Raw genomic sequence first — 25,393 nt, 5'->3', positions numbered from 1 at the left:
ATCTTTGTCCAATTTTGTTTTGTTTGCTTCTATCTTTTCGTTATACCTTTCTTTGTATCTTTTTTGTGTGTCCCAAATTAGAATTTTTTTTCTGTTTTTGTATTTTAATTTTTTTTAAAATTCATACTCTTCTTATGAGAGTTTGTAGATGTACAGGATTTAAATAAATCATTATTATTATTATAACGAGGAATAAAAATGGCATCGTTACTCCTGAAACCTCCTAAACGGCTTAAGTTTCATTTGTTTAGATTTTATTTTTTGTATGCAAGAGCTAAATAAATTGTCATAAATATTTTTATATTAGAAATTATACCACGAGGAATTATGATGCTACTGCTGCTCAATACTCTTATAAGGCTTGACTGAAGACACAATTTGTGATGTACTGTAAACTCAACGGACATATCAAAGGAAAAGTTTGATTCAAACCCGTTATTCCCAACATGAAGCGCAGGCCCCACCGGTTGGGCAAGGCAATATTTTTTTGGGGTTATGGGCAGGACCTGCACCCTTCGGTCTTTTTAATGTGAAAGACGTGACATTCAAATGCATTTACAGAGTAAAACAAATATACTGAAAAGATGTTAAACATTGTGCAGAAGATGTTGTGTTCGGAAAACATTATTCATTAGCATACAATATACCTAGAGGACAACCTTACAAAATTGTCTCTTAAGCTTCTTTCAAATGAATAAAAATGAAGTTGAATAAAAAATTTAAATTTCAGGAGGGGGCATCAGGATTTTAGAAATGCTTAGGGGGGGCATGACCCAAAATCAGTTGAGAACCACTGATTTAGACAGTTGATACTCTACTTAATTGAAAGGATCTGAAACAATGGGTGGAAACCACTGAGGATGATGTTTAATATAATATACCATATATTAAATAGTTTAGTTAATATGAAACTTATAAAAAATGTAAAATCAAACTAAATTGGTTGTTTAGAATTAGCTGATATTGTAAAAAATTTATCAAAAAGATGGAGACTTATTGATTTTTTATTTATAATGAAAAATAAAGACAGAATGTATTGAAACACGTTTTGTTTTCAGCAAAGTGTGGGGATTACTTTAATCTTGTAAAAGTTTTGAGGGGCAGCAATAGCCGCTATGATTTATGCCCCTTTTAAGTTTGGCGAGATGTTTCATCTTAGTATCTGTTTGTTTCAATTTCGTTGCATGATTTATAGTAATTTTAGCTCGGCTTAGCCTTGGTATCCTATATAAGCTAAATTCTTATATAAGCTAATTCTAAAATTTCCATCCTGGATTTTAAAAGATAATATTTTGCTCTTTGAAAATTAATTTCGATTCCATCTATAATTGAATCATTTTTCATATATTAATAGAGGCTAATGACATTCATTATAACAGCATTTGTTGTTAATTAATAGTAGAAATATGGTAGCAACAGTCATGGTGGGATTTGTCGTGGAAGTAGTATCACAACATATCGCAACTAAAATTAGTAATCAATAAGCTAAGGAATCCTAAAATACCAGCTGAAAACTGTTTGCAAAATGTGTACTCAACATATTTTGATATTGAACCCCTTTTCTGGAGTATTGATTTCTAAGTTAATAATAAAATGTAACATAAATATTTAAATACCCCCTCTGCTGAGGACCAAACACTGGTTGCGAAACATGCAACTGGTTCGTTTTGATACAGTGCTTCTATATTCTCAAATTACTTTCGTATTTACAATCAATAATTCAGATATACTTGGATATCAAATTTAACTGAATTCGGGCACCTTTTGCAATGTATTTTGTAGTGTGATTTTAGACAGGACCAAATTTCTCATTACACCTATGGTTTCAGCCACTAAATACAAAAGTAATCACACAAATGGTGACAAAACACAAAATAATTAGACACCCCTCACTCTAACACTAAATTTAAAATCATATATCTTATCCCAAACTGTGAAACTTTATGCAAGATTCTTTTATGAAACAAGCTCTGGTAAGCAAAAATTTAGCAAAACTAAGTCGTGTCTTCATTGTGGCTTTTATAGGCGATGTTGCCCTTGCTTTTGTGCTTTTTCTGCCAACTCCAGTTTTTATTGGTGCTTTTTAAGGCTTAGAAGGAAAAGTAGTCACATATTAAGTGACTTTTCAGGAATAGCAAAATCCAGTGACTGGTAAGCTATTTTCACCTGGCTTACTCCTCCCAGGAAGTGATTATAAAGCCATAGCTTAAAAGTCACCAGCAGCTGTTGCTGCTCAAAACAGAAAAAAATATTCTTGTGCAATTTTTTTACGGTTTAAATTAGATAATCTATTTTTTATTCTGTTGAGCCTCCTTATCCTGTCTTATGCCGTTATATATGCGTTCATTTTTTTTAATTTGGTGTGTAAGTGGGCAAATGCAATAATAGATCTAGTCCTGTCTAAATCGCAATACATTAAGTTTATATCTCACGAGCAATGTTGGCATTGCACTAAGTGTGGTATTTAAGCATATCCAGGTTTGTCGATTATACATTTGAGCTTAATGTAGGAATGTAGATACCCAAAATAAAAACAAATTAAATACATATTTTGAATTAAATCATATATTCATTGTCACCTTTTCAGACGAAGTCACCTGTTAATTTTTCTTCTTCTTGTAGCTCCTGTCTCCATCGGTGTTTTTGAGGCCATAAGACAAAGCTAATTCATTTAAAAACTCTTGTTTTTATCAGGAAAAGTAAATTCCATTGAGCGGTAAGCAGCTTTCACCCAACCCATTTTACCCAGAGAGTTCATGATGACAACATAGCCTGATAATCTTAAAATATGTTTATCATACGCTAGCATTATAAACAAAGCCACTTTATTTGACCACATTCCTATGGTTTTGACTCGAACCATGAATGATAAAGTGATTAAATGGAGGGATTTAATTTTCTTTTGCTTAGATCTTTTTTAATATGAACTATCTTGGTTTCCTGTAAAGGTTAATCTAAATTAGGTAAAGTAATGTAATAACCTAATTTTGTCAACGAAATATTTTTTAGCGACCTAGGTATTGGACCTGGGTATTGGGTATTTGACCTGGGTATTGGGTATTGTGTTTTGGACAAAGTGACCTATTTGATTCCTTCACTACTATTTGAACATGAAAAAAAAATCTATTGTCATGATTTTGAAAAACAGAAAAGTATCAAATTTAAAAATGCATCAAATGTTATTGACAGAAAAAATGCAAAAAAAGAGAAAAATACCCCAAGAAACAGGCCCAATTCTGATAGAAATTAACCGATTAAGTTCACATGTCATAAAACCAGGAAACCTGGAACATAAAACCTGGTTGTTTCAGGCCTCTATCTGCAAAATCGAGGAATTCAGCCTTTTCCAGTCTCTACAAAAAAAATTGAAACTTTTCTTTTAGCCATAGTGCCATAGAAAAAAATAATAAAAAAGAAAGCTTTGCTTCTTAAAAAAAAATTATGAAAGTTTAATATTCGTCGAGCAGTGTTAATAAGTGACTCATTCTATTGTGTGTTATTTTTTTACTTGTCTTAGTTTCTTTTTCCTCAGATCCCTTATTTAATACTATAATTTGTATGACATTGTATTTTTCATTTGTATTGGACATTTTTGTTTTCTAAATTTTGAGTTAATCTGTAGCAATAGCTGTTATACTTACACCTGTTCACTTATCGTAAAATGAGCCTGTAAATCTGTGTCATTTTCTGGGCTATCTGGCCACTCTAAATAACAAGTTGTCCTTTCATCTGTATATGTGTAGCTAAATATAAGATAGGGTAATGATAACAGAGTACTGAAAAACCAAATGCCTGTCGCAACACATACAGTTGTCTTCTCTGTCATCCGTGGCCGCAACGGATGGACGATGGCAAAATACCTGCAAAATGGGATATCTTACAATGTTAATGCATGGACAACGGCCTGGTCTGGCGTATAGAAGAAATAGGGGCAACGTTTCTCTTACTCCTGATTCCTGCAATGTGTTATGCGTGTATGTGGAGGATGGGGCGTTCAAATCCCCTGAGTAACCTACAAAATAATCAGGAACTATATTGGCTGGATGATTCTAAATGTTGTATCATTATTATATGTTGATTGAAAGTATTTCTATATTTTACAGAAACATAAAATCTATTTATGTTTATCTATTTATCTATTTAACTTATTTAACTTATTTATCTTAACAGGAAGGGTGTGCCAAAGCACAGGATGGCTGGACCCCAGCCCCCCCCCCATTGCACTTCTTGGCTGAAGGGCCAAGAAACGGAGATCAGCACCGCCGGTACGGACTGTAAAGTCTAATGCCGTATCCTTTACCTTTACCTTTTTTTTATTTCTATATTTGTAGTATTTGTAAATGACTTTGTTCCACGAGGGAGGGATTGAACTCAAACCGAACTACAAACAACAGGAAAATTATATGAAAAATATACAAAATTATAAGAAAAACGTAAGAATTCTGAGATATCAGGGAACAGTCCCTACCCCATTATGTTGCTAGAGGAATTATTTTCTTTTTTGAACCTTTTCTATTTTTGTTTGCAGGAGTGTGTAAAACGGGTAGATTAAGTGGGTGTTCCTCTGGAGCACTTTAATATTCAGATTTTCAGAATCAGTTGGATTCCTATCATCACAAGAGAAAATATGTCTTTTTTCTATGTCTGAGTCTTAAGGAAAGTAAATATTTTTAATTATATACGGTAGGCAGTCAATTGGTTTCATTAAAAAGTGACAGATTTTATGCTGAGTCAGGTAAGTATTCCATGGGCACCTTCAGATTCCATATTCGGTCTGTTCCATCCTAAACGCCCCGCTCTTTACGCTAAAGTATTTTTTATTGTCTTAAAAAGTAGAGTTGTGACATAGGCTCAAACTTTAGCGTAAAGAGCGGGGCGTTTAGGAGGGAACAGCCCCTTTCGTATACGGACTAATTTCTGTTCGTTTTAAGTTTTAATGTTACTCCTTATTTTCAGTTGAAAAAACTTGTGTTTTATTTATTTTCTCCTTATAAACTTGCATTTCTCACATGATCCTTAGCCTACTAAAAACTTAGCCTACTAGAAACTTAGCCTACTAAAAACCTGGCAACATGCTCACGTTTTTCGCTTGAATATTTCGGTCTATAATTACAAATTGACATACATATTCAGAAAATCAATTTTATATAAAGATAATTTTTTTAGGTCGAAAGTTTGAAAACCATAAGATAAATCATCTTAAAATCTGAAGCTCTTTTCTTAACTGATCAAAATTCAAAAACTTCCCACAATTGATAATGAACCATTAATTCTTTACATTGGCTCCGAGGCGTCAAACGTTAGTTCAAATTATAGACCTCTCTTTTTTCCATTATCTCGCCCACCCAAGCAAAACAAGGTCATGGCAATTAATCAGTAAGGCTTTTGTGAGAGGCTAAGCTATTGAATATCTTGTGGAAAGTCTCAGGAAATTCTTGTATCTCAGCTGTAGATTTAACGGTAAAATGTTACATCCATCGTCCTTGTTTCTGCAACATTACACTATGTCATTGAGTTGCAAAATAAGATTTAAATGACATGAAAGGAAATTGCTTTCGAAAGAAGAGCTCATGGATCGGAAAGAGTGCCTTTCCAGCTCCTATCTGCAGCTACTTGAAAGTAAAATTATTGTTTTGGGCTAGAGAATTTCATCAACGTTTCTTATTTGTTTTCTCTAAAATCTTCTACTGAGAACTGACACATGAAATAATGGGAGTCGAAAATAAAGGAAGGGTATGTGTGCCCCCCCCTCCTTAGAAAACATAGCCACGAGCTAACTTATACAACATCGCTGCTAATAAAGCTTTCAATTTGGTTAGCAGTAATAGAATTATTAAAGTTTAAGAAATACATGTAGGCTAAAACCTTTTGTCTACAATGCCAAAAGCAGAAAATAAAATGGCAGATTCAACTCAAATTCCAAACGGAAATGGCTTGTAAAAGTAGATGGCGATATGTTTGAATAACGGACCTTTTCTGGATGTTTAATGAAATTATAACAGAATAATTTGATGAAGGGGCCAGGAAAGCCATCGTATACTGTTAACCAATGCACAGTTAAGCGTTAAGGCATCAATCAACTTCAGGTAATACTCTAGCTTCAAATGTATTTTGGTGCCTGCTTAACTAAGCTTATCGGTAAAAGAGTTGATAAGAAAGAAAGCATAGTTATAGAATTAGAAGTACTTAAATTGTTTTTCTAATTTCAGCATGGAAAGAGTCAATTAGAGTAGCATAGCATTTTTATTTCTTGAAAAAAAAAATACTGGGTTCCTCAGTGGTTCAATGTTAGCCTACTAGTTGCAAATTCCACCTTATTCGTGATTTGTATTAATTAATAAACGAAAAAATCATGAAATTCTCCTCGTGTGGTGTGATATTGTAAACTTCAAAGGAAATTAGATTTTCTTTGGCTCCCAAAAGTTTTTTCATGAGAACGTTTTTTAAACAATTTTTTTGCAAACAGTTTCAAGTTTTTTAAATCAGCTGTTGGTGAGTTCTTCATTTAAAAACACACAATTTTGCTCAAAATTACGCATTAAGCAAATATAAACAATTTTGAATTTAAATAAAAGCTTCTTATAAGCCTATGACAATTTTTAATTTTTATTTTCATATGAAAAACTGTGCTAAAGGTAACCTTTACCTTTCCACTTGCAATTGAACTAAAATGAAGACATACAATAGCGGGTAAAAGTTTAAATTAATAACAGATGAAACTTAATATTAAGGGTTAATCCATTTAAATATATTTTACTTTCATTGTCATTGCAAAATTGAAGTTCATGTGAAAATTCTGTTTGAATTTTTGGTCTGACAAAAGAGTTTTTTAAAGTTAAATATTTTTTTTTTACCACAAGAAGAGTTCATTTCCTTTCTCACTTTAATATGAGAGAAGTGCTTCCTTTCAGTTTCCAGCAACTGCTTCTATTCAGTTGCGAAACTGATAGTTTTTGTAACCTTATCGGTAAGCAACCAGCTGCAATATAAGGTTTTGATGACATGAAAAGGAACTGCTTTCTAAAGAATAGTTGTTTAGTCGAAGAGATAATTTTTCAAGATACCATGAATAACTTTACTAAGGGACCAAGCATCGGTCATGTCCTCCCACGGTTCAAAATGCCCCCTCGCACAAATCCAATACCCCGGGATCTTCATTCTTCTCACAACCAGTGTTACTGGGTGCGTGGTGTAAAGGGTTGGGACCAAAACAGCAGTAACTCCCAAAAAAGGTTTTTCAGTATAAATATGCTGAAAGGGATATTTTGAAAATTATCTCTGATTATGTGATGTTTTGGTATAGATAACATAAAAGAAAATTACTTTGCAAGAAAGGAGTTTTCGAGTTTTTGCTAGATTGGAGATTGGAGAGACAATTTTACCAGCTGTTATGGATAGCTATTAGCAATATGTTTTGATCGGGCGAAGAAGCTTCAAATCTATTGTTCTGCTTGTAACCAGTGTTGCCGCGTGTCTGCTATAAAATACTGGTGCTAAACCAGAAAAAGGGCGAAACAAAGAGGCATTTATAAGCGTAAACCTGCTCAAAAGGCAGTTCTTTCATAGATGATCTTTGAAAATTGAGTTATTTTGAAGATTCAACGCGTAAATAACTTAAAAAACTATGAAATGTAGTAAGTGCACCTCATCTGGCAACATTTATTGACACCGTAAAGCATTTTGTCAAACATTTGTCAAATATTGTCAAAAATTTATTGACACCGTAAAGCATATTGACACTTATCTATGCCTTTTTCAAGAATTTGATAAAATGGCAAAATGGTAATTCTTTCTCATTTTTGTGACAAGACGAATCGATAAGATAAAAGTCTGAAGCTTCGTCTGAGTCATCGTCATCGTTACCATCCCGTCACCAAAATTCTGTGTTCTGCTCGTCGTGGATGCTAGGCCTTGTAGTTACAGTATACCCAAACTATGTCCTGGCTGTTGAAAAATGGAAAACCCTTAATTTACCCCTGTAGATGATAGGCCGTACCTAAGAGAGTATAACAAATGTAAGTATTCCGACTGCACCATTGGGCTTGTCTTGACGATATCGGGAGAGGCCCATCTTAAAGCGAGGTTAATTTTTTGTGGAGACATTAGATTTGGCAGAGGACATCAGTAGAGACTCTATACTGAGAAAAAAGAAAAAAAAATTGTATTCTTAGTATATCTTATTATTATATTTTGTCTTTTTTGAATTTAAGCTTTTTTTGTATATTTTTTCTTCTCTTTTTCCTCTTGAAGGAAAATTTATTTTGTGAAAGAAAGTAAGAGACAGCGGTTAAAGGAGGAAAAAAAGATCCTTAGGTACTGATGCCGTGAAGTGAAATACGGGAGTTGTGAAGTTATAGATAAATTGTTGAAGGTTATGAACACAACTTTCAAAAGGGATAGTAGTCTGCCTAGCGATTTTAGGAAAAATATGACCAAATCGCTCTATCTGAAATGTGATAAGAGTGAGTGTGGTAAACCTAGAGGCAGTGGCTTGGTTTTTGTTGGAAGCAAACTTGGAATGACTATACTTATTAGAACAAAAATGCTGCAGGTAAAGTCTTATCAGAAGAACAGTATGGGCTTAGGAAAGGAAGAGGACGTGACAACCAAACCTTTACTCTTCGTAATGATAGAGAATTATTTATATCATTAAACCCCTTTAGTTCTAAGTCTTACAGATTATGAGCATGCCTGCTGATAGAAATACTTTAGTAAAAGTATTATCCTTGTATGGTATACCAGATAAGCACATTAAAGTGATTAGTGCTATGAACGTGAATAATATTTTAGGGGTTAAGGTAGGAACTGAGACTTTTAGTAGGTTTGTTGCTGAACCGAGATTTAAGCAGGGTTATATCGTATTCCTTTTATATAGGAAATGACAAAGGCTATGTAAAACTCCTCTAGACTTAAATTATTTAAATGGTTTGAGTATCCTAGATAGACAAGTTATCTAGGCATATTTTTTAGAGGTTTTGAGAGTTCATGTTACAAAAATAGGTTTGAAAATAATGACAGAAGACAAAGTCACTTAGATTGTTTTTAAATAAAGGTGAGGAAAAATCGACCGAGTAGATAGCTTAACTTACCTGGGTAGTGTTATTAGAGAGAATGTTAGATGCAATGAAGACGTAAAAAGAAGTATAGCCAAGACACAAGGTTTGTTTTCAATATTAAAAGGACTTTAGAAGAAAAAATATGAAAAAATCAGCGGACCAAAATTAGAATATTGAAATTGCAGCACCGATAAGTGTCAAGTATAGTTCTGAAGCGTTTGTGATTCGAATGGCAGAAGAAGATTAAGTTATATATTTAGACTTCCAAAGGAAATACTGATACTGATAATTAAATATAAAAAATAGTAAATACTAATAGTTTTAGGTGCTCGTTTGATGCGCGTTAGGAGCTCGTATGCTAAACAAAAAGTTGTATGAGCTCTACCCAACTTTTTAGGGCTTGAATGAAAGAAAAATTGAGATGGCTAGGGCCTGCTTTACGAATGAACTTGTGATCAAATGATTTAAAAGAAGTTGAAATTCCACCAGAGGGTGTAGAGAGTGAAGCTATGAATCTGTTGGGGAGGAAGAGCTTGCTCAACTGTGCTGAGCTCAGGTGGCTCGGCGCTTCAGTGTGTTTTTAGTAGTAATAGTAGATCTTAGAAAGCCATATCGAGTCTACCTAATAGTAAAATGTCACGAGCACCGTCCTTACATCTGCAACATTGCTCTGCGTCAGGGGTTTTTGAACTTTTCCAGGTCAACACCCTTTAAATCTCATCATTTGGTTTAGCACCTCCTTCTGAATAGGCTAAATTCATTTTGTTGATATGCTTCTCTATATATGTAGGCTACCACCTGAGGTAATTGTATAGAAGGTCCTCATGATCCATCTAAATCATGTCTCCCATCCTCAAAAATAAGTAACTTTGCCCAAGGGGCTCGTACACTCTAAGCTAGGACGCTGCTCAATGAGCTGCGGCATGAAATTGAGACAATCTAAAAGTGACATAATCTAAAAAGGAGGAAGTTCCTCCGTCGGAAAGATTTGTTTTTCTCTGCTTTTATGAAACAGAAAATTTAATTGAGCTGAATTAGATAATATACCGCTACTAGCAGTTCATTGTGGAATCAAGCCACTCGAAGACAATAATGCTTTATTGACTTCATTATTTTCTTAAAATAAAGCACCACGAGTGCCTTGGGTGTCAATTTGGTCGTTATACCGATCAAAACACATCGGTTATTATATGCATCAATCCGTCTGTTGATAGAAGACAATTGTCTCATGCTCCCATATCTGCAATAGCTTGTATAACGCAGATAAATATCACAAGGTCAGTGTTTGTGGGGATCAGTACCTCATGCTGGGGGCATATGAGAGTATTGGGGGTAGCAAGATTATAGATCTGAGGCATTTGGCTATCCTGGAACGTGGTTGATTACTTTATTTTTACTTTTGACAGAAACTAGACGCTGCCCCGCCTCACCTGGCATCCGTAATTTCTCTAAAAGAAGTTTTCCATGAGGCAGGGTTATCTGCAACGGCTTCGACCTGGCAGAGCCAACTGCTGTTCCAGAGCCAACTGAATGGGGAAAAACCTCCAAGCGGATCTTTGTCCTTTTTTCATCTCTGACTGACAATGTTTCTTCTGGCCCCCAGGTTTACGTTTCTGATTTTCAAGCAGCTGTGTATTGATAGCGGACTTCGAGATGCATCGGTAGTCTTCACGGCGTAGACAATGGCCTAGCCACACGAGCCGTTGTCCCTTTACAATTTCCGAGACTGGGTAGTGTTGTTTACAGTGTCCAAGGATCTCCTTGCTTTATGCTCGTCCAACGCGCTTGACGCGTAGAATACGACGAAGACAGCCGTGATTAAACACATCGAGCTTACTAGTACTTTGAGCTTTGACAACCCCTATCTCGCACCCATATAGGAGAGCACTTCGGACGATCGCCTCCTAAACTCTAGTTTTAGTATTGACGCTTATGCTTCGACACATTCATGGTGACTTACTAGGCTGAGAAAAGCTGACAAAGGCTAGGCGGATACACCTTTCTATTTCTTGGTCAGGCCCCCCTTACAAATCTACAAGGGATTCGAAGTAGACAAATTCTTTAACTTTCTCAATACTGTTATCGTCTAATTAATTCTTAATCCAACCATGGTAGAGTAGTATGTAACCTTCTCCATCATGATTTGGGCGTCCAGTTGATCATCCTCGGCAAGGGCAATATCATCTGCATGGTCTAAATCAGTCACCTGAACACCTTTTCCGAATGTTGCTCCTTTGTCTGTGCTGAAACTCTCTCCAGAATCCAGTCAATTACATAATTGAAAAGGATAGGGGAAAGGACGTCACCTTGTTTGACTCCTGAGTCTAAAGCAAAATTTGGAATGTTGTGCATGAACAATTTGGTATCAACGTAGTTTTCCCACTCTCTATAAGGAAATCTCAGGCTTTAAACTTATAAAAACAACTTTGAAACATTCTATAAACTATACATCATTCCTTAAGGTTCACCAAAAACCTCTGTACCCTGCCCCCTTAATGCTCAAATAGACTATCATGAATTGTATAGCCTACATACAGTGAAATTCCCAAATTTCAAATTTTGTTTTTGTTTGGGAATATTTTCACCATTTGTGAAGCTACCATTCCAGTTAAATTTTGCTCTGAAATTTTGGCACGAAGAGAATCGATTTTTTAGAAGATCAAATTAATAAGAATAATCAGCATGTCTTTCTAGTTGGTACTGAAAGTCAATTGCAACAATACTTGATTGGTTAATTATGCTTAGAAACTACTTAACTCGAAGAAACCATTATATTCAGAATAACGATAGAAGGCGTGTTACATTGTCACTTGTGTGAGGTGTTATTTGAGAAATTACTGTTCCATTTGAATTTTGCTCAAAATTTTCCGCATGGAAGGATATCAATTTCTAAACAGCAAATTAGTAAGAATAGTCAAAGTTGTTTGTTAAAAGCAAATTGCAATATTGCATGATTCGTTACATGTACTTTAACTGCTTACGTTCACCGTAAACACCGAAGTCACCGGCTGGTTAGATTTTTTCACTTGTGATTTTTTTTTCTCCTTTCACTTTTTCCTTCTTTTATTTTTGTTTTCTCCTTTTTTCCCTTTGTTTTACCTTTTTTCATTAGTTTTTATTTAATACTGTAAGTAGTTTCTATGCGTTTTTATTTCGGTATAAATAATTTTTTATGTTTATATGGCACTTGGTATTTACCAAAGGACATATAGCAATTGCAACTTTTATCTGTCTGTCTGTCTGTCGGTCCCCGTTTTGCTAGTTCGGGCACTTCCAGATAAGTTAATACGATGAAAGTATGCAGGCGTATAAAGGACCAAACTAAATTAAAATAGAAATAGTCGTTTCCCCTATTGGACTGTTTTGGGGGGAGTGGAGGGACGGTTAATTCGGAAAAATTAGGAAAAATGAGGTATTTTTAACTTAGGAACGGGTGATTAGATCTTAAGGAAAGTTGATATTTAGAAGTATATCGTGTCTCAGATCTCTTATTCTAAATCCTGACCGGATCGGGCGAGATTGGATTGAGTTGGAGGGGGAAACCGGAAATATTGGAAAACGCTTAGAGTGGAGACATCGGGATGAAACTTTGTGAGAAGAATAAGCAAAATTCCTAGATACGTGATTGAAACAACTGGAACGGATGCACTCTCTTTGGGAATGTTGGGGGGAGGGGGTTAATTCGGAAAAATTAGAAAAAAATGAGGTATTTTTAACTTACAAACGGGTCATCGGATCTTAATGAAATTTGATATCTAGAAAGACCTCGTAACCCAAAGCTCTTCTTTTAAATCCCGACGGGATCTAGCGACATTGGGGGGAGATAAAGGGGGAGACCAGAAATCTTGGAAAACGCTTAGAGTGTAAAGATCGAGATGAAACATGGTGGGAAGAATAAGCAAAAGTCCTAGATAAGTGATTGACATAGCTGGAACAGATCTGCTCTCTCTGGGGGAGTTGGGTGGGAGACATAATTTTGCAATTCGGAAAAATTTGAAAAAAACGAGGTATTTTTGACTTGCGAACGCGTCATCAGATCTTAATGAAATTATATATTTAGAAAGACCTCGTACCTCAGAGCTCTTATTTCACTCCTGACCGGATCCGGTGAAATTGGGGGGAGTTGGAGGAGAAAACCAGAAATCTTGGAAAACGCTTAGAGTGGGGAGATCGGGATAAAACTTGGTGGGAAGAATAAGTAAAAGTACGAGATATGTAATTGACATGACCGGATTGGATCTGATCTCTATGGGGGAGTTGGAAGGGGGGAGTTAATTGGGAAAAATTAGAAAAAATGAGGTATTTTTAACTTGCGAAATGGCGATCGGATCTTAATGATTTTGAAATTTAGAATGACCTCATGCCTCAGAGCTCATGTCTTAAATCCTTACTAGATCCGGTGACATTGGGGGAAGTTGGAGAGGGAGACTGTAAATCTTGGAAAACGCAAAGAATGGAGAGATCGGGATGAAACTTGGTGGAAAAATAAGAATAAGTCCTAGATACGTGATTTACATAACCGGAGCGGATCTACTCTCTTTGGGGGAGTTGGGGATGGGGGTAATTCAGTTAATTTGGAAGAATTAAAAAATAGGGTATTTTTAACTTACGAACGGGTGATCGGATCTTAATGAAATTTGATATTATTTTGACCTCGTGTCTTAAAACTCTTATTTTAAATCCCGATCGGATCCGATGAGATTGGTGGGAGTTGGAGGGGGATACCGGAGATCTTGGAAAACACTTAGAGTGGAGAGATAGGGATGAAACTTGGTGGGAAGAATAAATAAAAGTCCTATATATATAATTGACATAACTAGACCGAATCCGCTCTCTTTGGAAGAGTCAGGAGGAAAGATTTCCAGTGATTTGGCAAGTTCGGTGCTTGTGGATGTGCTAGGACGGTGAAAATTGGTAGGTGTATCAGGGACAGTCGTTTCCTCGATTCGACCATCTTGGGGGGGCTGGAGGGAGGGGAAATCGTGAAAATGGAATTAGGTTTATCTTACGAATCGGTGATCATATCTTAATGAAACTTGATAATTAGAAAGATTCCAAGTCTCAGATACTCCATTTTCAATTCGGATTGAATATGGGGACATAGGGGGGTGAAGGGAGAAACAAAATCTTGGAAATCGGAAATCTTGGAAAACACTTAGAGTGGAGAGATCGGATGAAACTTGATGGGAATATTAAGCACAAGTTCTAGATATGTGATTGACATAACCGGACCGGATTTGCTCTCTTCGGGGGAGTTAGGGGGATTTCTAGTATTCTGGCGAGTTCGAGAATAAATACAAGTTATAGATACATTATTGACAAAATTCGACTGGATCCGATCTCTTTGGGGGAGTTGGGGGGATTTCCAGTGCTTTGGCGAGTTCAATGCTTCTTGACGTGCTAGGACGATGAAATTGATAACTCTAGTACCGAATCTAATTTAAGGTTCAGACCTCGTCAAAAGTACCGTGAGCTCTTGGGTCCTGTTATTTTATGTCTTACTCAAAATATTACGCTATTGTATAGCGTAGATGACAAATAAATAGAAATAATAAAAACAACAATTGCATTTGTCATATCCTTCAAGCGAAGTTTCTCACCATTCTCTCCCATAAGAGTCATTAAATTAAATCATGTGTCTCAGAAAGCCCCTGTACGATCTTCATCACACCTCTTCCAAATTTTTCATTCTAGTTTATGTGTATTCATCGTTGTTGATAAAGTCTCTCTCCTTATACCTCCCATTACTTTCTGCGGAGCCCTAGGGTTTCTAAGAACTCTTTTTTTTTAATCAGTATTTTTTTTTGTAGAATTTGGTTGCTATGGATTATTTTTTAAGGTAATTTATTTGCAAAAACAAGTTTTCTAGTAAAGTATTGTATGCTTAACTGAAAACATATTGTAACAATATTTTCTCTATTACTCGTGTTTTTTACATAGCGAATTTTTTTAATTTTCTATCAAACTCCAAAGTTACTGAATTTTCTTTATACCTTTATTGTGCAGAAGCCATGGCTATTACAATAGCATGAATACTTTTCTAGATACATTGTCAAAACTGGGCAATAAAAATTTCCTTTGAGCTAAACTCACAACATTCATCAAAAGCCAAAATAATTTAAACAAAAATAATTGAAAAACTAATTTAGAAGCATGGCTACGCAAAAACTGCACCAGAAGGAATAATTATTATAAGTGAAATTGTGGATTTTGCGTAAAAAGCTATAAAATTTTTTTCGGTTCAAGACATGTTTGTTTTATCTTGGACAACCGAAAAAGCTTCTTTGTACAAACAATAGGTCTTTTACGTACATTAATTTGAAAAAGCAAAGTGGAACTGGAAGTAAAAAGCAGAAAATAAACTCAAAGCGAACGAAAATTATTGCTGTGTCAATTAAATAAGATATCTTTACAAAATAGGTAAAAAAAAACTGTATCGTGATATTGTCCAGTATCTATAGAATTAAAAAAATTAATGATCTAATGAAAGCACAGAAAGGACCCCCTCCCCCTCCCCCTCCCCAAAAATACAGGATATTTTCTTAGGAGTAGGAAATTCCATGTTTAGCTTACACAAAACAATGATTAACTTGAAAGTATTTCAATAGTCTTTCAGCGACCATGACATCGATAAATTTTAGTATACATTTATAATTCTATAAAAAGTTCAATCAATGTCAGTTTTCAGCAGTGACAGTATTTAGAATTCTACAGCTATTGGAAAATATCATGAGTTAGTTTCTTACAGGTAGTTTTAAGGATATGTGTCTCACATACTCGGTGAAACAATAATTTTTGTTCGTTTTGATTTTCAACTTCGCTCTTTACTTCCAGAAGAAAAACTTCGCTTTTTTAAATAAATTTTGTTCATTTTATTTTTATCTAATAATAAACCTTACAAAAATATCTCTATTTAACTTGGGTGGTGAAATCAAAAAAGTCATCATGTCCCTTTTAAGGAAATTAAATATAGAATTTATTTCTGACATCCCTTAACTTTTCGCACAAGATATTCAGATATTTGTCAAGCAAATAAAGGGCCTGAGATGTATCACATTATTGCTATCTTTAATTATTTGCAGATAAAAAGTTAATTATTGTCGTAAAAACTGGATAAAAGTATGACCATGGATATCACAAAAGTACCCTCTTTATGCTTTCCATCCTTTCCAAGGGCGCCGGCAGAAAATTTTTCGGAGGGGGGGACAGACACCAAACCAGCCAAATACGTGGTTGGGTGACAGGGAATATATTTCCGGATGTTTTTTTCGTATGAATAAGTTTATTTTCAAATACTTTTGGTACAAGACTCTCAAGTAAAAGACTCAAGTACAAGACTCTCAATTAAATTGCATGCAAAATGAAACAAAATATAATAAACTTTAAACGACAAGGATTCCTGACAAAGGGGTGAATTTCCTTAATAAATAATATATTTAATTATTATGCATTTAATCTTAAAAGAAAATCAAACTCAAACTGAAATTACAGAAAGATTTATTGCTTTGGTAGATTATACCAAATGTAGACTTTGTCTTTATGTAATTTCCTACGCTTTAGAATAGTCTACAGAAGGAGTAACTCAGAAGGAGTAACAGAAGTAACAGAAGGAGAATAGTTTACAGAAGGAGAAACTCAGAAGGAGTAACAGAAGTAACAGAAGGAGAATAGTTTACAGAAGGAGTAACTCAGAAGGAGTAACAGAAGTAACAGAAGGAGAATAGTTTACAGAAGGAGTAACTCAGAAGGAGTAACAGAAGTAACAGAAGGAGAATAGTTTACAGAAGGAGATGCTCAAAAATCATTCTGCCTGCTTAGATACGACGTTTTGATTTTATAACGGCCATGTAAAATTTACCTCTTTCATAACAGTACAATTCTCCCCCTTAAACCTAAATCCCTTAAATATTCAGACGTTTTCTTTTTGCTTATTGTTACCCACCCGAAACCAAAAATCTGAGAAAATTTGTCTGATTTTTGAAAAAGGGGAAACACCCCGAAAAAGCAAGCGATCTTATTGAAAATCCTTTTATTAGATGCATCATATCAGAGGACCCTTAACCTTTTTTAACTGACCATAAAGATTGGACTAAGGGAAAGTCTAGTTTTCTGCCATTTTAGGGCACCAAACTACGACTTCTCCCCAATTGGCAATCAATTTAAAATTCTGAGAAGCAAATTGATTTTAAAGTATGAATAACTATATTTTAGGCTTCTCATTTGCAAAAGAAGAAATACCACACGGTGGCACTACTAGATACAACCAAGTTAAATCGCTTTATTTGTAATGATTAAATAAAAAAAATGTTTTCTTAACTGAAAGTAAGGAGCGACATCAAAACTTGAAACGAACAGAAATTACTCCGTATATGAAAGGTGCTGTTCCCTCCTCAACGCCCCGCTCTTTATGCTAAAGTTTGACTCTTTCTCTCAACTCTACATTTTAAAAGAGTAAATTTCCTTTAAGGGGTAAAATTCTATCACTTTTAAGGGGTTGTCCCAACTATTTTCCAAAATAAGGCAAATTTTCTCAGGTTCGTAACTCTTAATGGATAAAACTAAACTTGATAAAACTTGTATATTTAAAATCAACAGTAAAGTGCATTTTTTTTATGTAGCTATTGGTATCAAATTTCCGTTTTTAGAGTTTTGGTTACTATTGAGCCGGGTCGCTCCTAACTACAGTTCGTTACCATGAACTGTTTGAAAATAGGCTAAGTCTGGTGATCTGTAATTGCGTATCAGCTATAATGAGGGGGAGGGGGCAAGCCATCTTTTATGTGGGGGTAGGGTAGCGACATTAAACTTCTTTTGTTTCTATGCGGGTAGGTTCTTTTGGGATTATAAATACATTTAATTAATAAATACAGTTAGTGAAATGAATGAACCTTTTTAGCTTGTAAAATGTTAGCTTTTATCACACAGTCTTGGCTGAACTTTTCGCTAAGAAGTAATGATGCCAAGGCTATTTAAAAAAATGGATTTTTAACTGAGAACTTTTATTGTAAGTGTTTATTGTTTTTTTTATTTTCTTTGCTGAAGACGGCCCTTAGACATAGAAGTCACCAAATCAAAATTCTAAGATAGCCATTTTATTCACCATAGCAAACAATCTAATAACTATGTCTTTAGGGGCGGCTTACTCCCCCGCAGTCCCAGTGGGAGGGGCTGCAAGTTACAAACTTTGACCTGTGTTTTCATATAATAATGGTTACTGGGAAGTCTACAGGCGTTTTGAGGAGGATGTTTTTGTTTAGGGGGGAGAGTTGAGGGGTTAAGTGGGAGGATATTTCCATGAAGAAACTTCTCAAGGGGGAAGAGAATTTCAATGAAGGGGACGCAGGATTTTCTAGCATTATTTGAAAGAGCAAACAAAAAATAAATATGAAAAGCTTATTCTACTGAAAGTAAGGAGCAGCATTAAAGTTTAAAACGAACAAAAATTATTACGCATATGAGGGGTTTACCTCCTCGTTATACCTCACTCTTTACGCTAACGTATTTTTAGTAATTTCAACTATTTATTCTACGGCCTTTGTGATTCAGAGGTCATTCTTAAGGAATTGGGACAAAATCTAAGCTTTAATGTAAAGAGCAAGGTATCGACGAGGGTTGAACCCCCCTCATATACGCAATAAAAACATACGAATATAGAAGGTTGTTACGTAAGTTAATTCGTAAGTTACGTATATTTTTTACCAATGAAAACTTTTGTAAAAAATTAAAAGTTCTAGTTGCTTTTTTAAGTAATCAAAAACTTGGAGGGCAACTAGGCCTCCTCTCTCGCTCCTTTTTTCTCAAAATATTCCTATTAATTGCAATTAATGAATATGCAAATTTTGTTTAAATTATTCATGTGCGGAAAGCCAAGATCAAAACATGCATTAATTCATAAAAGGCCAGAAATTAAATAAAAAAACACGTTTTTTAAATGAAAGTAAGGAGCAACATTAAAACTTAAACCGAACAGAAACAGAGGGCGTTGAGGAGGAAAAGCCCCTTTCATAAACGGAGTAGTTTCTGTTCGTTTTAAGTTTTAATGTTGCTCCTTATTTTCATTTAAATAACTTGTTTTTTTATGTAATAGTAATATTAAAAAGGACTTTTTACCAAACCTACTATCCACCGCCAATTTTTTAAGTATATTCAAATGTTATCCAAAACTGAAATTGCAGATTCAAGCGTAGGGTGGTACTAATCAACATACAATTATTGCATTACACATTTTAAAAGCAATTAACCAGGGATTTACGTGACTGGTATATCAAACTATATCTTGGTTAGGCCTGGGTATGATTTGGAAAACAATCAGAAATTAAATAAAAAAGAGAAGTTTTTCAACTGAAAGCACGAGCAGATTTGAAACCTATTTGAACAAATCAGTCTTTATATTTCTGTGGCTGCCTATTCCTTACTCTTTACTGTTGCTTGGCTTTTGTCCAAATTTTTAAAGAAAATTTGCAATCTGAAAAAAGGTTTTTCATAGCACTACAAAATTTTTGTTTAATGAGCAAGTTGTTAACAAGGGGGTAGTCCCCCTTATATACAGAGTAATTTCACTTTTTTTAAGTTCTCAACTTGCTCCTTACTTTTGTTGAAAAACTTTTTCTATTTATAAAATAACATTTCATGAAAATGAAAAGTTTTATGAACACAGTACTTTTGGTAACGCAGAAAAACGATCAATATTTCAATGATCTCTTTGTGGATTTTGATGGATAATCAGACATTTCTTGGTAACGAACTGTTCGTAAGGAGTGACCCGGCTCAATAGTAACCTAAACTCTAAAAACGGAGTCCTGATACCAATAAATATTTCAAGATAATGGGCTTTTTATACTGATTCTAAATATGTAAATTTCATTAAGTTTAGTCTTACCCATCAAAAGTTCCGATCATGAGAAAATTTGTCTGATTGTCGAAAAAAGGGAGAAAGACCCTGTAGAAGTCATAGAATTTCGGTGAAAAGATTCAGCGCATCAAAAAGCCCTACTGTAGAGGTTTCAAGCTCATATCTGCAAAAATGTAGAACTTTGTTATTTTTGCCAGAAGAGAGATCCACGAATGGTTGTTTATTTTTTGTGTTTGTTTTTTGTTTTTGTTTTTTTGTTTGTTTCTAGGGCTGATCGCATCGACCCAGTAAACCTAAAACGTCGGAAGAGTATTGATTCTAACGGAAACGAAAAGTTTTAACGCTCTTTTTAAGTGACCAAAAAATTAGAGGGCAACTAGGCTCCCTCACACGCCACTCCCTCACACGCCCAATAACTATGTCTTTAGAGATAAAATGACCCCCTACAGAGCCCGGGGGAAAGTTTTTAAGTTACAAAATTTGCCCATTGTTTACGTACGGCATTTGCTACTGGGAAATATGTATACATTTTTTCGGGTGGGGAAGGAGGATGAATTTTCTGCTGGGAAGTTTTTGCAAGGGGAGAAATTTCCATAAAGAAGGAAGTTTCCATAGGGTGAACTTTTGAGGGGAAATTTTACACTGGTTGAATTTGCCAGAATTCCTGAACGAAATTTCTTTATATGCACTTGCTTTTTCTTTACCGTTTACGCATGGAGATGTTAAAGGTTGTTGTCCAAAATTAAATTGTTCAGAGGATATTTCTGTGGAAAAAGGGATCTTTCTGTGGAGGTGGAGTCAGATATCCTGGCAGTATTTAAAAATCTAGGCTATCCAAAATTAAATAAAAAAATAAGTTTTTTCCAGCTGAAAGTAAGGAGCAACGTTAAAGCTTAAAACGAATAGAAATTATTATGTATATGAGGGGGATTGCCCCTCTTCAACGCCTTGATCTTTAAAGTAACTTTAAATTTTATCCCAATTCCTTAAAAACGACTCTTGAAACACAATATTGTTTAATTAGAACAATAAGTAACTTTTTTTAAGTGCCGAAAAACTGTAGCATGAAGAGCGAGGTGCTGAGAAGGGGGTACCCCCTCATATACGTAATAATGTCTGTTCGTTTTAAGTTTTAATGTTGCTCCTTACATTCAGTTGAAAAAATCATTTTTTTTTCTATTTAATGAAAGTTAGAGACAAAAATTTTTCTAAAGGCAATTAAAAAGTATGTCAGTTAAAAGTAAAAATATATAAAAATGAAAAAAGTAAGTAATTACAAAAAATACACAAAAAAATAGGCTACTTGCAAAAACTAAGATATTAACTCCCAGTATTCAGTTCTGTTGGGCAATGCCGAAACGTTGGACGGATATCTTTTAACAATATCAAAAATATCGGCAGTTTGAACTTTGTTATCAAACACCAAAATATTTAATGCCTGCCTTTACACTCAATTGTTTATAAAAAGTAATGCATTATTGAAGTAGTTTGTTCAAAGTAAAACATTAAAACTATGATATAAGAAAATCTAATAAATTTTTTAATTCAATATTTTTAGTTTAATTTTGAATGCAGAAAAAACAATATATTTGACACCGTTATACTTCATAACTGTAAAAAATTTAATTCTGTTTAAAGTGACACCTAGACAAATACAATCACTCCTGGGGAAAAAAAATGATAATAAAACACAGAAAACGTATCCGTTCAGGGGGGAAATACAGATATTCCCAGCACTCCGTTCAGTGGAAACACTTCTGATTATAGTTGCTTCATATATCCGCTCATGGGTACTATTGCAATGCAAGCAAAAGTTGACAGCATATTTTTAAAGAAATTACCCCTTATTAAGTTATTTTGTTGTGTTTTCTGTAATTACACGAACTTTGTTGTGTACTAATAACTGCAATAATTACTAATTAGCAAATACATATTTAGGATGACCATAAAAAGCTGATTCTTTGATTTAATGTTATTAATAGTTAGGCTCCTATACTTTCTTTATTGACAAGGATCACTATTTACTTACCATTCATTATTACGAAGAATTTAATTTCATTTTTGTTGCTCCAACCAAATCATATAGAAAAAATGTTCTTGGAAAACTGGAAAGGGATCATTCAGTCACAAAGTAGAACTTATATTTTCTTTATTAAGGGTCAAAATCTATTGGCAGGCAGCCAACAATGGGGCAACACATATTTTTTTCCGTGGTTTTCCCCTATTTTGCTCTCTTTTCTTTGGTCCCCTTGTAATTACTTTAAAGTCCCAAGTTTCCAAGGGGTCGAGCCCCCTTTGTCGGTACCTATGAGTCTCTCCGCTTACGAAATGGCACCAAAAAGTGTCATATGGGACTTTAAAAAGGAATTAGGACGACAAACTTATAAGAAGTATTAGCTTTTAACAAAGCCATTAAATGCCTTTCTGTCATCTTGAGGTAGTTAATAATCAAAATCTGTTTGTCAGTCTGTTTGACAGTCTTCTCATCTAAATCTAGCAAAAAGTCCCCTAGTCGAGCTTTTTCGAACTCCACCCAGCCATAACCAGGGCTTTTAAGCGTGAGAGCTTTTAACCCTAATTACCCGGGCTAATAACGAGGGCTTTTAACCCTAATTTCAATTGATGGTAGCAGCTTACACTTAAAAACTATTTCCTTGTTTTCAAAGTATACAACAGGTAGCTGAAGCCAAAAGTTTTCAGGATTTTAGATTGATAGATAGATATAGATGATACCGATATTTATTGATACCGATACCGATACTGATACAGATATACCGATACCGATACCGATACAATCGATACCGATACAATTGATACCGATACAGATATTTAGATAGATAGATATTTATTGTGAAAAAGTCGGACGTCCATGGTAACAAACACAATATTTACTATTAATTGATAAATGAACAATTCAACAACGTATATGTATTCTGATTAACTGCAGCACAACAACACTGAGCAACAACAAGCCCTTCAACATTATCTCCCCCGTAAGACTCTATGATCGGGAAAAAACAGCAGAGAAGCAGAAGTAAAAAATGAAACAAATGGATCCAATAAACATTTTTAACATAATACACTCACGTCGCCATTTACAATCAGAGTCAGTTAGTTTTTAATCACCACAAGAGTATAATACCCTATTTTATCTTACGGCTGGGGGATTGAGTCGAAAATTCCAGGGAAGTGTCATTTCTTCTTTAGGGAAGGAATAGGGGACTTACACTTTTATGCTTGTGGGAAGGGGACAGAAAACTGTTTTCTGGTCCTCGCAAAAGAGCATGCACTAATGTTTTTTTTTCTTGCCTTTGGCTTTATACAATATTATATTTAGATAAATAGTTAATAACATTTTAATATTTTAATTATATCGGTGCTTTTTTACAATATTGAGACGAAAAACAAGTCTATGGTCTAATGTATGCAAGTGCATAAGCAAGTTCAGATATACACACACATAAATTACCAGATAATTAGCAGAATACATCCTGCAACACGTTTAATAATTTCAGGAAGTTTATTACTACCAAGGTTGCCACCCGGTAAAAAAAATTACTAGATTTTAGTGAGTTCCGTGTCTGATTTATTGATTTTCTTCAGTAATCTAGTGATCTATGTGCAGATTTAGTGTTTGTTTCTTTAGACAATATAAAAATTCACTAGAAATAGTGACAAATCACTAAGGGTGTTAACCCTGATTGTTATTTTAAATAGACTTTTTAACACTAAATTCACAAAGGTAATCATAATTAATCCGTCATGGTTCAGATTTAGTATAATTATTCTTCAAGAATTGTTGGTTTGTTTTTTTTCGTCTTAATTTAGGTCGTCTTGAGAGAATTAGGGCTTTCAAGAATGTGTGAGAGAGAGAGCGAGAGAGAGGAAGGGGGGAGAGGATAGAGAAAGAGAGAGATTTATTAGCTGTTTCCGTAGACAGAATTCCGACACATAAGAATAATTCCTTTAACAACCATGGTTCCCGTTCAATGATTTTATAAAGATTTTTTCAAAATTTTAGGCGTTTGAGACAGGAAAAAACTTTTTTAACAATCACTAACTAAAAGTTAGGGTACTGCAAAAAGTATATTTACAGTATGATTATGACTTAAGCCTGCAAAACTGTGCTATTAAACTCTTATGAATTATTGAAGTACCTAAAAAAAAAACTCCAAACGCTCGAATTTCACGAAAAACTAGTTATGAAAAATGTTTCTATCAATGGCTATGTTCAGCATAAAATTCTAATTCTTGCATGGAATATAGCAGAAAAACCACTATTGAAACCAGCTGTCTTAGTATTTGAAATAAAAAACCATTTAAACCTGCTGTCAGGTTAAACCTAATGTCCAATTATTTTATGGATCTCATCCACAAAGAAAAATATAGACTGCTTTCCAGTAGTTCTGCGGAAAAAGTGTCTTTGATTTCATTGGTTAACGTCTGTGCCATTTTTGTAAACAAATTACAGGATTTTTTAATCGTAGTCTATGTTAGAATAGGAAGCAAAACAACCCCATGATCGTTTTTTTTGTGAAATATTAAGCCAATAAAAAGAAAGAGCGAGTTTTGTGTCGCAAGGTTTTTTACAATTTGGCGGATCCATTTAGGAAGTGAAGTTAATTCTTATCCACTTCGCATGGAATACACATACAAAACGAAAATAAAGTCAAACCAATTCATGAAAACGAAAATGGACGTTTCACTCGATACCTTTTTAATTTTTGACAACCATGTGAATTTGGCTTTAACGGAGAAAATGATACATTTCAGCAGCGTTGCCGGACACTAATGAGTTACAAATAACTATGAGATGACATAAAAGGAAATTCCCTTTTAAGAAAAGGCTCGTTAATTGGAAAGAGACGCCTTTCCAGTTGTTATTGAAGGGTATTCGTAACATTTTTTGATTGACTTAGGCTTCTTTAAGGATGACTTTTGTTTGCTTGTTTTGACGAGAGCTCTAATGAAAATTTCGAAAAAAAGAACATTCAATTTTTTTTTAAGAAAAGACTTCTTAGATAAGAGAATATCAGCATTGTGTTTTTGCCACTACATAAATAGGATGCTTTATTTCTAACTCAGTTTTTCGGATCGAGGAAAACTTCTCTCCATATTCGATTCAAAGAATAGGTTGTAATATAGTAGGAGTGAAAGGCGACGCTAGTATAGAAAAACATGACATAATGACATAAAAAAGTACATGATGGCATAATAAATAATGACACAATGACAAAATATGACATAAATACACTAGTATATACCTCTCAAGCATAATTTTAGCCCTCGTATCATTACTGAAAATTATGTTTCCTAATTCAAAAGCCTTCCAAAATCTTGGAAATTCTATGATATGTGATTACATCCTATAAGTTTGTAGACATATTATATATTCTCAATAATTGATTACTCTTATCTAAAGCATATTTTTCATTTCAGGCACTTAAGAATGAAGGCCAGGCCAAAGAAATCCAAGTTCTGCCTC

At 34.4% G+C, this 25,393-nt stretch overlaps 1 protein-coding gene across 1 annotated transcript in view; it reads right to left on the bottom strand.

The window, feature by feature from the left end:
* The window catches only part of LOC136036433 (tachykinin-like peptides receptor 99D), a 189,419-nt gene that overhangs the window by 93,739 nt on the left and 70,287 nt on the right, over nt 1-25,393 (bottom strand). Inside the window, exon 3 of the mRNA XM_065718668.1 lies at nt 3,642-3,860. Within this exon, the coding sequence (XP_065574740.1) occupies nt 3,642-3,860 (219 nt within the window). The remainder of the gene's footprint in view (nt 1-3,641; nt 3,861-25,393) is intronic.

The sequence above is a fragment of the Artemia franciscana genome, chromosome 15 (assembly GCF_032884065.1).
Source record: "Artemia franciscana chromosome 15, ASM3288406v1, whole genome shotgun sequence".
NCBI classification, from domain to species: domain Eukaryota; kingdom Metazoa; phylum Arthropoda; class Branchiopoda; order Anostraca; family Artemiidae; genus Artemia; species Artemia franciscana.
The sequence above is the reverse complement of the archived record's forward strand: the minus strand, read 5'-3'. Positions and strand labels throughout refer to the sequence as shown.